General features: G+C 39.3%; 1 protein-coding gene across 1 annotated transcript in view; it reads right to left on the bottom strand.

Moving 5' to 3' along the window:
• LOC124153254 overlaps positions 1-15,146 on the bottom strand; it is a 73,553-nt gene that overhangs the window by 26,721 nt on the left and 31,686 nt on the right. Inside the window, exon 6 of the mRNA XM_046526374.1 lies at positions 10,091-10,243. Coding sequence (XP_046382330.1) covers positions 10,091-10,243 — 153 coding nt within the window. The remainder of the gene's footprint in view (positions 1-10,090; positions 10,244-15,146) is intronic.

The raw sequence follows: 15,146 nt of genomic DNA, 5'->3' as shown, positions 1-15,146 counted from the left end.
TCCGTTTTTCTCCACCATTATATATCCTAAGCAGTGATTAATTATCTGCTCTTCAAAGGCCCACAATCTAAATGATGTCATGCTATAGTGACCTTATAAAATATTATATAATTTTAACTATTCGTTATATAAATTAAATTTTGTATTTTTTAAAGATTCTCAAGCTATTGGGATAAAAGTCATGAAAGTAGACACCAAATAAATAAGATAATACGCCACCATTTACTACTCCGAAAAATTATATAAGACAAATAGTATTAATCTTAATAGCAGCAGGTATATATTTATGAAACTGTATGCGAGGAAGAACGGCATAAACTGGTTTTTTTGCCGATTCATTATCAAGGTGAATGCAGAACAGTAGATACTTGCATCGGTAGTCAAAAATCTTTGATGTGTCACAACGCTGACAATTTTCATATCATCTACAGCAACAGCCTTCATTTAGCCTACCAAGGTAATCTATCTTCAGTAAATATTTCAATCGATCAGATAAAATGAATGTAAAACGATATTAATTACCGCAGATCCACAAAACTGCCGACCCCTCCCAACGTATGGAGATACAATGTACCTTCCATGCATCTGCCTAAAAATGTAGATTATTTTCTTTCCAGTATAATTCATTCCGATATTTTCTCATGCATTAACAAAGGCCTCAGAATTTAAACTAATTGAAAGTTATAAAAAATCATATTTACCGAAATCGTTTCTTCTATTCTGGCATGATATTCACATTATTATTTCCTAAAATTTTCACACAGGGTGATATAAATTGTGATAAAACCACTTAACCACAGTCCAATTCTGGTGCAGTGACCTAAAAATATGGATTCTTCCGGTTTCAAAAAAAAAATACTCCACTGCACATCTGCCTCGAGACTCAGCCGTAAGCTGACGCGCCTCCACTCTTTCCCGTCCCTGGAAAATCCAACACGGTTGGGTGCCCACCGTTGGGCTAGGAGGACGAAGAGGCCGGGGTGTATGGGGCTTCACTGAGAGTCGGTTTGAATTCGCTCGGATTGAATGCGGTCGGAATGCGGTCCCCAAGGGGGAGACGGATGCGCTCGGCGCGGCGGTCGTCCCCGGGCTACGCCGGCGTCAGTCCGCACCGCGCCGCACCCTTCCGGCTCCACAGGCGTCGCTTACACCAATCCACCTTTTGTCGTCTTCCTTTTGTGCTGTCGGGAAGTATAGCGCTCCTCTCCAAATTAGCGCCGCTTGTATAATTCACTGCACCGGAAACGGGCCCTAATTATCTTTCTCCCTCTAGCTACCCAGCTAACTCGACTCATTCACGTGTCTTTGAGTTTTAGTCCGGGTCCATGAAATCATGAATGTGGTGATATGATATGCAGCTATCGAAAATGGATACGGATTCCGCGTTACCCGATTGCCATATTACGGCATGAAGCGAGTTTACGTATGGGATAATTTCAAAGATATTCATTCCTCCCGATGCGCCGACGAGCGGACAAAAGCTATTGGATTTTGCTTTGTGTTGCGACGTCACCGCTACTCCATCCGACTGCAGCGGACGCAAGGGGAACAATTGTATTGTCTGCTGATTTTATCATTAAATGCGGTGCCTTGCGATAATGGGCAAGCTGTAAGTAAGTATTTTCCTTTAACTGACGAATTCACGGCGAATCAATTGCTGCGTTCTCTGAGGCAATTACTGATAGGCATAGAAGTAGCTTGTGCTCTTCGATAACTGCCTGAGTGTACGAACAATGACGTCAGTTGGGATGGAATATTTACCATTCTGTCACGAATAACGCGGAGAGCTGAAGGGCCTTTTCATGCTGAATGAGTTATGCGATGAATTAGATTCCATTAACAGAAGAGCATTCCTTCCGAAAGCAGGTCCGATGGACAGCTCAATTCGATATCCTTTTCGCAACTTCCGCACTTTGTGATTTCTATTACGATGATTCAGTCTACATAAGCCAATGCAGGCGCTGGTTTTGATCCGGAAATAAGAAGTAGGTAATTTTTTCGCGACAGCTTTTTGAATAAATGAATGAAAAAAATTATCAGATTTATGGGATATATTTTGAAATTTCAATTATTCTCATGAACAAAATAGTTATTTGTATATCCCTGGAAAACAGGTTTAACTTAAAATAAATAAAGTAGTAAAATTTTTCTTTGCATACTGAAACTGAGAAAAAAACATTTAGAGATTGGCATTCAAAACATGCTTCCACTCTTTGATGAAAATATTCTAAATTCAATAGGGACAGCTGGAGAATTCCAAAGTCTTTTTTTTACGTTAGAAAGCTAAACTCTGTTAAACTGTATACAGAAGTGAGTAAAACATGTCTGTGAACATGCTAATATTAGACCTATCCAAATAATAGATAATTACACTCAAGTATCTGCATATTGGAAGTAGCATGTGCCATAGAAACAGCAAAAAAAGCAAAAGAAACTGATAGTCCAAAAAAGGATTTATTATTACAATTTATTTATTATGTAAAAGTCGTTGCTTCTATGGTAACCTCCTCTTAGTACGTTTTCCACATTATATCTTGTAGCGAAAAATATGTTCCACGTATCATTGTAGGAAAAAAATTCCGTAAAAGTGATCGTAATTTGTCCAGTAATGTCTGGTAACATAAAAGCATCAAGTTTTTGCCGATTCAGACAACTACTTATAATAGACATTTGCATTACTTTTTGTACAGTACAACTTTTTAAAGTTGCAACTCATCAAGGACCGAGGGGCTCAAATTAAAGATCAAGACGAAGCAGATGTAAAAATTTATTTTCATTAATTTATTCCTGAGTAATGAAAATATGCTCACGTCCCATTAGGATCTTTCATTCATTTTTATTCCAACTAATGAGGATTACTTCAATTTCACCGCGGTTAAGCCATCCGTAATCCGAAGAGACGAGATAATTTTTTTCGTAAACCTCGTGCTGCAAGCCTCACACGAGCATACACATTCTCTTCTTTTGAGGCATTAAGTACAATTTCCCGTGCTTTCCACGTAAACGCATCTTTTTGCAATTTAATGATGGATGAAAAGAAGAAATCACAGCGGTGAGAGGTCATCACGTTAACCCAAAGCTGCTAATGCAGCACGAAATTTATTTAACTCTCAAAATGCACCGAAAGAAATTTAAATAGAGGGATGAAGAAAATGTAGTCCAAGATTTAGAGATAAAGAAAAAAACATTTTAAAAAATTAGAAAAAATGGAGGGCTCCACATCTTTTTCGCTTTATTTTCGAATGCGGAGAGATAAATTCCCCGCATGTCATCTCAACGGTTTTAGAGCGAGTTAAAAAGGTAAGTGCTAAGATCCCCCACTTCTTTCTCTCTCGGTCATTCATCAACAACGAACGCTTGGGATTTGAAAAAAAGGAAAAAAGTAAAAAAAAAATTAACGGAAGTGGAAAACCCATTCATTCATTCATTCATCAACTCTTCTCCTCTCTTTTAACCCCTTACTCATCCCCCTCCACTCTTCCCTCACCCTCAGAGTCCCACCCAACCCTCTGCGACACCCATTCCCTCCCCACAATCCCACTCAAAGAGTATCATCCTTCCCCGCTCTTCCTCTGCGACTCAGGCCCTCTTTTTACCCCTCACCTACCTCCACCACACTTCCCTGAGAGAAAAAAAAGAAAACACGAAAAAAAACGTCGAAAAAGAAACTTTCCTGACGCCCTCCTCCCTAATAACTCCGCCTGCAAGCTCCTCTTGCCTGCGAGTGTCCGGAACGATTCTGTCGGCGACGCGTGAGTGCCCTGAGGCGTCTCGTTACGCCCTTTAATGAGGGCATTGCCGCGCCCCGCACCCGCAAGGGAGGAGGGAACCTCCCGCAGCACACATACACACTCACACGGTCCCGGAGACGAATCCTTACCGCGCCGCGCCTCGACGCCACCCTCTTGCCGCGCTCCCTCCAAATTAATGAAGCGTCAACATATACCTTTCAGGGAACCGAGCGAGTGAGACGGAATTAAGAGATAAATATGGGACGAAAATGTATCCGTATATACGTGTGTATGCACGGGTGTGTTTTTGCGGAATGAGAGAGGGAAATGCAGGAAGAAGTCTTGGGAAGGTACATGCTAGTTTTTTTAGGGAGTGGGAGAAGTTTTTGGGGAGGCAGATGGCGTGTATGTTTCTTTTAAAGGTGTGACTAATTCACCGAGTTCTCATGCGGTGGCTCTAATTATTTTCTTATCCACTCACTTCCCCGTACTCTCCCTCATTATCTCCTCCCGGGTTGTGTACTGCGAAGGTGGTATGAGCATGGGAAGCAGAGAAGGAAGGGAAATGATGTACATTTTTCCGTTACCACCCGACGAAAAACATTCTCTCGCTACTCTCTTTCGTGGGTGTGAACGCGGCGACGTTAGAGTGGCGAAAAGCAGCGACAATTAGACGAGTGAGAAGACCCCGCTTCGCTGGGTTATCATTCTTTCCGTGTTCTGTTTTTATTTTTCAATTTGTAGCTTCATTCTCCTTTCGGCGCTCGAGTTTTTAATGACTCAGCGGTTCAGCGTTGTGCCACTGCTTTGGCGTGGTGAATGGTGATGTCTCCTCACCGATGATTTTGCCGCATATTTGCCCACGATGAGACGGAAACCTAGCTTCTGTGCGGTGTCGGTTTTTTTCCCATTTATGCCTGAGATGGTACGGGAGCTCTTCGCCAAGTTTATTCATGACGTCATCGTTGCATAGAGCAAGAACGGCAAATCTCCTCTGGCCCATTAAGCCTTACCAATCAAACTGTTTATGCGTTCCGTCTAACTGCACGTTAATTATGTCTTCGGCTTACACGAGGCTCTTATGCGTTGGAATTCCGATGGCTTGGAATATGCCGAGAGGATATTCTGAGAATCCAAAGGATATCTTTGCTTAACATTCAAATTCCTTTCAATGCTCTTCACAAGTCCTTATCATTTTCATAGTACCTAAAATTGCAATACGAGACCTTGGGATAAAATAATATACTGGAAGCTTTCCAAGTGCTTGTAAATAATGGCTACCGTTTCCTTATTTAGAGGCTTAAGAGGAAATAATTAATCACCACCACTTAATTCAAAACATTTGCTCCTAAATACCTATAATCCCAGGTAAGTTAATTATTTCTATTGAGGAACTCCAAAATACCTGTCTGCTATTGCAAAGAAAGTTGGTACGATACTATCATAGATAGTAATTCAATAATTTAAGAGACTCGTTTACTGCAGCACTTGAGGGATTATCCTAATCATTCTAATAGCTGTAAAAAATCAACGAAAAAAACATTTTTGAAGCTTGAGTGATTATAATTACTGAATAGTAATTATTGGTAAGCCTCAAGAAGCAAAAGCTGCATTTTCGAAGAATTTTCTTGCCGAAAACGAAACATAGGATGAGTTACTTATTGCACCATAATAGCATCAAAAAACAAATATAGCACATTTTCTATTTATTTGAATGTAAACTGGGTAAAAAAATAGGTTATGGTCATGGTCAATACTGTTATAAAGATGGTGAAAGATTCTAAAATCACAACTAAACGTCATAGTTGCGTCATAGATATGACGCAATAAATCATCTTATTCCCAGGTGTTTCTTACTTAATTAACGAGCTATCAGCGTAACCATGAAAATGAATGCTATGCAGATCATTTCAAGAGCATAAATAGCGTGCTATTGCTTAAAAGAAGAGAAAAGTTGACTGATGACAAAATTGTACGGGAGCGACCGGAAGCGTTTGTAAAATCATACGGATAAAGAACTTCCACACTACGAAAGCATTTCAACAGGTTACGAGGAAATTTTCTTCGTAGAAAGCAAGATGTTGAGTAATTTACAATATTTTTTATTATGCCTGGAGGTATTCATGATATTATATGTATAATAATGATATGGAAGGAATGACTAAATTTTTTCTATGGGTTTCAAAAAGTCTCATTGTTGGAAAGCTATTCATGGACGCTTCACTTGCCTGAAATTGTTGATAAATTAGAGAAACCTGAAACCTTTCTGGAGCTTATACTTTTATTTTGATCGTTACTGTTTTATATACACTAATTCTATAGTTCCAGGAAATATAATTTAATAACAGAATGCAAATCATAGCTATTGAAATGCATTACTGCTTAATTCCTCATAGTCACCTTAAAGCATTTGAATCTGATGTTTGTTAGTCATACCAATGATAGCAGCATTAGGGATATAGGTAATACTAATGTTTAACGCTTGATGTGGTCGCAACATTTTATATTGGTAGTCAAAAGTAAAAAAGCCTACTAAAATTGTCGTTTACTTGCTTGTCTTCAAGCAATTACACCAGATATTCTCAATCCGTATTTTTTCATGATGAAAGCAAGGCATTGAATTTTGTTTACTGAAATGGTCATTAATCTTCTCGGAAATAAATATAATTTTTTTTCCAGTGTTGCCACAAATAAATCAAGCCACCGTGAACGAGAAAGGCATTGTACCCCGTAAGAAAAAAACGTGTTACTTTATCGATTACTTAAATTATTTCTCTTAATAAAACATCAACAGTCTATTTCAGTAATGATTCTAACAACTCTATTTTTTTTTAAAAAGGAGTGCCAGCCTCTGATAAATGATTTTATGTTTCTCCTTTGTGTTTTTCATAGGAATATATTTCTCCTTTTCATGTACGCACTGGCCCAAACGAAAACAGACATTATCAGTCAATCTTCAAGTGTACCTAATACCATTAGAACTAGTTGCATTCTTGTTCGTATTCTTCAGTGATAATACATTATTACATATTACCATTAATATTTATTCAATTATTAAAATACACCTTAGAAAGGTACTGACTCTCCTTGTGCGTATTTCGCATTATTAGGATAACGGATACGATATCTTGCCATTCCCGCAATGTCCGCTCGCAAATGAATCCCGAGTCTTGGTAAGCAATGCTCGTCCACGGGTGAAGCCTCCACCTTGATTTAGGAGCGATAAGGATGACCACGAATCGACTACGAGCCCCGTTTACAAGGCGACACCAAACATTAATTGCGCGGAAACGATCTCCTCGTGACGCAACATAAACGGCCAAGGACGTGATTGAAAGGGGTCACGGTCCCATCGGTTGATTTGGCGCTAACTGTTCCGAAGATGATGAAAGGAGTGATTGAAGGGAAGGCAGGCTCGTGAGAGGCAGGAAAATACTGAGGCAACATGTCGCACGATGAGGAGCGGATAAATCGTGTTTTCCCAAAACGAGTCGATAACCAATTAAATTTAGCAATCTCCCTCGATAAATTCGTAAAGCTTTAAGTCCTCTTTATTAGAAAAAAATATACATTTGAGACGTGAAAAGATGCATTTTCATCTCGGAGAAAAATTGATAGGGCAGTTATTTTATACCACTCGGTGTTCTGTGTCAGGGACTGATTTTGGGTTAATGGTGGCCTATGATTGAGCTCGCCAATCCAGTAACTGCATACATAAAAGAGGATGTCTGTTTGTCTTTCCACTATGCATTTTAATTGTTATGGCAAACAAAGTTAGTGCATATGTGCATATAAGCCTACTTATGGTTGTGTCCAATATGTCCCCTGCGTCCTTTTCTCATTACTATGTGTTATACCAAATCTTACAACTTCTTTGGCTGGGCATCCTGACGGGTAGGCAAACCTCTACACAAGCGCCAAGGGTAAACATAACTCAAAGGACACTACGTGGTGTGAACGCATACCCCAGCAAAAAGGTTCTCAACAGGAGGATTAATAGAGAATGTAGTATCCTTTATTTATGTTTTTACTTTTATCGTGTCAAGAGGTATGCTTACATGGTAAGATGATCATCCGCAGAAGTTGTATGAGGTGACGTAACAAACAATGATGAGAAAATGACGCGAGGGACGCAACGGATGCAGCCGAAAGTAGCACTATAGGGTTTGGGAGTATGAAATGCATCTATGTGTTAACTTTGGTCACAATCCGTGCAGCCGTAGGGAAATGCAAAGCGGACAGACATACACACATCCTCTTATATCATATGAGGGGGTGAGAAGCCAAGGGGTACAAGTGATTTTCTTATAACTAGAGTTAGGTACAGAAATTTACAGAAAAAATATTCAAATACTTGGTGGCCAAGGGAAACGAGAGAGTCTCTGTTATGCGCGGGCATCGAGTGGAAAATGAAATGCACTAATAAATATTTAATTGATACCGTTGGTTTTCATTACCTAATTTCTGTACCGAAATATGTTAAGAAAAAAATATTCTTTGTACCCCTTGGCTTCTCACCCCCTAATATACGTACATAGATTACAGCTGATACTGAGGATAAAACATACTAAAAATTTGTTATGTTCATATATAAATACAAGTGAGGATGCCATTTCTGTGATTCATTTTCCTCCTTACCCATTTACACGTCTTCCGATTTCCAGTTGGAATTAATGCCTATTACGTACCAGCCTCGCGTTGCCTGGAGACCCTCGCTTCCTTGGAAGGGAGCGGCGGAGAGGAAATTCCTATTGTGTGTATCCAACCGATTCCTCGCATGAGGTTTAAACTCCACATTCGCTTCGCTCGCGGCACCCAAAACTCCTATGGCATCTCTCCCACAGCCTCGCACTCGCATTCCGCACCCGCTTCGCACCCTTGCCGCGCTCCTTCCAACAAACCCCTTCTAATCTTCCATCTCCTCAACCCCTTTTCCTCTTCCCTTGTTCCATAACCTTCCGTCTTAGGGCACAAAACCCTTTCCTCCGCCACCCCACCCCCTCCTAAATAACCCTTCTCCTCTCCTGAGGTAACCCTACCCTCCTCCTTCCACTCCTTTGAACCAATTTTGGAATTCGGCCAATCTCTAAATGGTGCCGATAAGGAAACTAGCGAGGGGGCCAAGAAACGGTGCCGACGAAGTGTTTATAGAGATGCTTGCCTTCTTCTTGGGATTCCTTCTCCGCCTCTATTTTGCTTTCTCTCGCGTGCGAAGGATAAGCTTATTTTCTCTTACGTGTTTTCTCTCCTTTTTTCGCTTCTCCTTTTTTTCACGAGCGGCGGGTGAGAGGGGATCTTGTTATAAGGAATCCACAGTATTTCGGGACCGTGATGCTAAATCCTCCGCCTATGCACCATGGGTCTCAACTTGTTGCGCGGAAAATTGCGTTTGAGACTCACTGCGTAAAGATGTACTCATGGCATTCCAATGAAATAACAAATAGTGTATCTTGAAAGGCTACTCGGGTTTCTCACCGAGTAATTGTTGATGTATGGTAGATGGATGAAATATGAATATTTATTTAATTAAACCAACTCAAAAGAATCGTTTGTCTTCTTTGTTAATTGGTTGAGGGTTTAAGTGTTAAACATTCCATAAATAAGCTTTTCACAAAAATTTATAGGATTATAGTAAAGAAGTAAATATTGCTACAGAGAAAAATTAGCATATGTATAATTTTCGTAACTCAACTTTAAGGGAGAGCATACATATTTTTATGTCTGCATTTATAAAATTCTGATATTATTATAAATCATACATTTAAGCGTGTAATTCATACTGTGAGAGCTTTTGATACAAACTTGGAATACGAAGGAAGAGAAAGATTCAACTAATAAACTCATCTTTGAACATTCAGAAATTTCAACAGTACCTATTATAAGAAATGAGTCTGAACTATTAAATGAAGGTTTGAAGATTACGTTTATGAAATAGAATGAGTTGCCAATTATTTCGAATGCCTATCAGTATATCAGCAGTATTAATGGATAATTATTCCAATTATTAAGGTGAAACTATGTCCAGAGAAGAAGGTAAAAATTAGAGAACCCATCTTAAGGGAACGGACCAGTTTTTGCTCGTCACTTTATTTTTGAATACATATACTATCAAAATATTTTAAATTTTTTAGCTACATTGGCCAATTTGTAATTTATTTCAACCAAACTTTTCAGAACTCTACAAAAGGAGCAGCATTTCAAACTGTAAAATTGGCCAAATTGTTCATTAATTTCCCCTTAACCTACGGTGTAATTACTTCGTCGAAGATTTTATCCAGGAAAGGGACATTTTTTCTATAAATGAAAAGTTAATACTATACAGATTTAAAATAATGATCATACTTGTTACGACGACTTACCTTGGGAAATATAATCGCACGACTTCCCCCGGTCGTCCTCGCATCAAGTACGTGCAGGACGTGTGCGGGGGATACCAATGTGCGACAGACAAGAATATTCCTTCTGAGTCTCCGGCTGCCTCCAGCGCCTCGGCCGTCAACTCCCAATCACACCTTGAAAAGACAGATATGACATCAATTGCATGTTATTGATGAAAGTGAATCACAAAATGGGTGTTAACCATTGCACACTACTCTTTACTCTGAACTGATTCATATATAATTAAATATGTAGTGATGTTAATAAATTTGGCCTAAGGCGTAAAAATAGTTCAACGCGATAATATTTCGAGAGACAATTGAATACCCCAAAGAAGTAGGTACATCAGAGAAAAAAGTCTGATTTACATCATATCCAGGTTAACATTACGGATTTAACGATATAAAGTACCTTCTCACACCATAATTAACTAATATTATGTTTGGAATTTTTTATGAAAGTCTGTTTATATTTCGATACTCGTGTAAACAAATTATTGTTTAATCCAGGGAAATTTTTAAAATATCCTCTAGCACTAGTGGAAGACCTTCGCGCTAAACGTATAGGCTTCATGATTTGTCTGAAACTATAACTAACTAATTTTAATGCCAAATGAGTTTTCATTTTCTGTTAAAACTTTAATAATGAAAAATAGGAAATCTTTACGCATATTTATGGTTCATTCACTTGAATAAAAATTACAAGAGGTAAGAAGGCATCATGTAGTTTTTTATTTTAATTCAAGACTCGTAATATGACCTGGTTAGTTATCCATGCTGTAGTCTCTCATGTTTTGTCACTACGAGATTCAAAATCTCTTCAGCTTTAACTTAAATTACTATTTTTATCCACTCGTTTTGGATTCGTAACACGCGAGAGCTATAAACCTTTTCAACTACCGGTAACTAAAATTACAAACAAACATCAATCCAATTAAACAAAAAAGTACTTAAAACCATTAAAATCCTAGCAATCGGTATCGCTACGTAAGCATTTGAATACCATCAATTCATTCGGGTCACATCGTATTCCAGGGGAGACTAAGACGCATGCACACGAAATGTGTTGCCCTAGAATTGCCACAAATAAACCATTCCGCCTCACATGACAACGATTCGTGCTCAATGGCCATCGTATGATTGTGAATGCTTATGCAGCCTGCTATCAGACATGGAGGACGAATTATTCACGGATATTCTGTTCGGCTAAGCATTGAAACGTGAGTTGAGCAAGCACGTTGAACAAATCATTATGCGTACACAGATGGACGGTCGCTAGTAATAGAAGAGCCGAGTGACGACAAGAAAAACACTATCCTGTGCTTCTACCTTATTGCCATCTTACTATCGTTGGCCAATAATAGAGACTCGTTCCTTATTGAAGAAACCACGCTGACCATTTTATGGGGAGCGAATTCAAATTTAGAATAGAGAGACGAGGAATAATAATCTGTTTTTACAAATAGTCCTTCGCAAAAAGACTTTTTTTTAAATTTATTACCAAATATATGAAAATTAAAAAAGTAGTGTGAATTATTTTTCGACTGGGTCACTTTTTTTACAGAATACCGAGTAGATTATACTATCCGCTATTCTCATATTAATTTAATAATAATAAGATTTCGGAGCGAGGCCATAGCAGTAGTGACTGTTGCAACATTCTAGAAGAAACAGTAGCAACATTATAGAAGTACCTGAAGTATTTTGCCATATTCTGTTAACTTCACCCTTAGAAACCCTGAAAACACGATAAACATTAATAGTAAACACCATATGTAGATAAAAAATCATAATTTTAACAAGGATTCTAACGCAGAGAGGTCTTGAAACCGCCACGCATATACGCAAACGGTACTCTTCATAAACCGTAAATAGAAAGGAAAGCATGCCTTTCCAAGTCAAAAGAAACCCTAGAGCCCCTTGTGACTCACGGCAAAGACGCGCATTATAAATTCTAAGCCATTACCTCGTCTCTTTCCGGAGTGCGGGTCGAGTCAGAGAGATGGGGGAGGACTGGCGCCATGGGCAACAGAGGGCAAAGTGCGTCGTCTGCGGCCAAAGGGGAAGAGGTGGCCGGAGGGGCAGAGTGGCGGGTCAAGATCAGGGATGGACCGTCAAAAGGGAACGGTCTAGCGTCGATTGAGGCCAGTAGACCGCGACCCTTAGGAGACAAGGGTCCGGGACTTACACACGTGGCCTCAGGGTCCTCTCAGATGCACGCTGTCGACGAATGTCCTTAGGCCCCGCCCGCTTTCCGAAGACCCTCTCTTTCCTTTTTCCTCCAGCGGAGCTGGGCGTGTGTTTTATTTCCAAGAGGGCACACTAACTTGGTGGATATTGCCTCTGTAGCCCACCACAATTTCCTTTTCGCAGCTTGTCATTGCCACCATTAAAATTTGTTTGAATATTATTTGTAGAAAATTTATTTGCCCACATATTAAGAGGAAATGTATATTTTATTTTTTATACATATATTATTAATGTTAACTAAAAATTCAAGCCGCTTTTGAGTATCAGACTTTAATTTTCTTTTAAATACGCCCATCGTTTGGAAATCGTTTTAAAAACAAAACTCGCCAATTTTAACAGTATTTTCATTCAACCGACCTATGTTCACCATATTACAGCTATTCTGATAGTTTGCTTATTCATGTACTTGCCTTGCATGACGTCGATACTGCCAATAGTTAGCTGAAACCTAGTTTAATTAAATTTGCTGAAAAAATTTACAATTTTATTTTGTAGTGATTATTTATTTTTTTATCCCGATTCCAAAATGTTTCCAAGAATTATTTTTTCACAAAAAGGAAAAATGCTGGTAATGGCATCAATTTATGCGAGAAAAGCTACTTTTTAGAAGTTTTTTATTTGAAGATTTTCGCTTATATTCCAATGGTTTCTGCAAAATATATCATTCGTTTCGAACATTTTTTCGCATATTCTAATGTGTACATGTTTATCGTAAATGTAGTAATGGGAAGTGATTTCATTAAGAAAACGACCAACACTAGCTAGTTTTCATTCCCGAAGCTTTCCGTCGTGGTGGGTTTCCCCCTTTTTTTAGCCTAAGATGTCCTTTCTTCCTCGTCATGGTAGTAGCAGCCGTCTGTCCTTCATCCCCACCCTCTCATTTCATTATTCCGCACCTTCTTTTCTCTCCAAATTCTCCAGCTATAGTCGTTTTACAAAGCTCGCCGCTAGGACCTCTACGCCCGTAAACATCTATTTCTGTACCTTGTCAGTCTCCCTTGTCTGGCTGCAGCTGATTCGTGCATTTGCTCACCTTTTATAAGTTGTCGCTAACAGTCTTTGTGTATCACATTAATTAGGCCCCTCTTTTCAATTTTATCTGAGCAGTCTCATGAGTACATAATTAATTCATGCAAAATATATGAGTTCAACAGATTCAAGCTTCAATTGGTGGAAGTTAGACATACTTAAATAAATGAAAGATCGTAGCACTTTTCCACAAGAATATTCTAAAAGTGCTACGATCTTTTATTTATTTAAACAAAATATATGAGGTTAACTCAAACGGTTCGACCACAAACGCCATATTTAATTCCTGAAGTAACTGGCTGATAGATAATTAATTACTATATTTATGATAACATTGTCTCAGTGAGTGTAAGAAAAATACATGCGTACATACGAGAACGATAAAGTTATCAAATTTAATGAAAATTCACTTGTCTCGATGGCACAGTATCGTAATAAATGCTTAATACTGCCAATCAAAATACATTGTACGTTCTCTTTAATCAAGTAGAATACCTATTTTCTTTAAATTAAAACTTTTACGAATATGGAGCTTTGAACAGGTCTGTTACACAAATCGGCCAACGCAATGAAACTGCAATGTTGTAAATACAACTATTTTTTTAATTACTTGTTTTCTAATATTGAGAAGAAACCCGTTTCTCTTTTAGGACTGATTTTTAAAAACGGAAAGAAGTTGAGTAAGTTATCTGGATTAGAAGAAAATATATTATGAGAAGAGTCTCTCTAATTATCAGTAAAAAGGGCCATTTTTTATAATATTTGGGCATATTACCTGAATTCGGCTTCTGTATGCCTTATGTAAGGTTTCATCTCTCGAACATCCTACATAATTACGAGTGGACTACCTCCTCACTCAGCAGGTAATGAACTTCGAGCGGGGTCTAAATATAGCAGACTTTTGAGAGAAGTTGCATCGGCGGCTGGCGGTGGAGGGAAGACGTGAGCGTCTTACATGGCTGTTCGATGAGCTTACATTACCGTTCGTGTTCCGGGTATTTGCGCAGTTCCATCAAAAGATATCACGGCTGTTACGCTTCCCATTTCACGCTACCAATCGAGGAGTAGCCCCCATGTAACTGAATGGAGGAGAAAGATAGGAATTTAGGGTCGGGGGAAGGGAGGGGAAGTGTTCTTCCTTCTTTGCGAGGCGCTCGGGAGAGACGGTGAGTGTTTTGTTCATTTCCTTCTACGCCGCTAATGCTTTACCTGAACTGCCTGCCGTCCCTCATCCCAACTCCCTCTTCCGAGAACCGTCTCTCCAACTCTGCTATTTTCCACTTGCACGGCGGACTAAATGTGTCTGGGCTCCTAGAAACGAATCGACAGCACGGACAGGAATAAAAATACACCGTTTGAATACGTTTCATTCGCCTGCGAGTCGCTCCCTAGGGAAGAGAAGGAAGAAATATAGGCATTGGAAAATGGTTCTGTACGAAGCCCTCCGAACCATTTCTCTCTCTCTCAGTCTCTCAGTCCTTTCACCATTACCACCGATCTATTACTCGTATCTAGCATGAGACTTCCTTCTTCATCTCACCTCCAGTTCTAGCCGACGCGGTGGTATTTCCACCTCTTTCCTTGCAGTCTCTCCCACCCCACTTCCCGATTACCCAGTCCCATTACTTCAACATGCAACCTATGTAGTTTACGGGTAATCCCCAAGGTTCTTTCGCTTGGTTTCACTCGTGTGGGAATGAAAGGATGGGTTGCGATAGGGGAGCATCTCCTCTCAGGGTGTCTCTTCCTAACGATCTTC

Source organism: Ischnura elegans, chromosome 1, assembly GCF_921293095.1.
Source record: "Ischnura elegans chromosome 1, ioIscEleg1.1, whole genome shotgun sequence".
Classification (NCBI taxonomy): Eukaryota; Metazoa; Arthropoda; class Insecta; order Odonata; family Coenagrionidae; genus Ischnura; species Ischnura elegans.
This window is presented reverse-complemented; position numbering and strand designations above follow the sequence as displayed.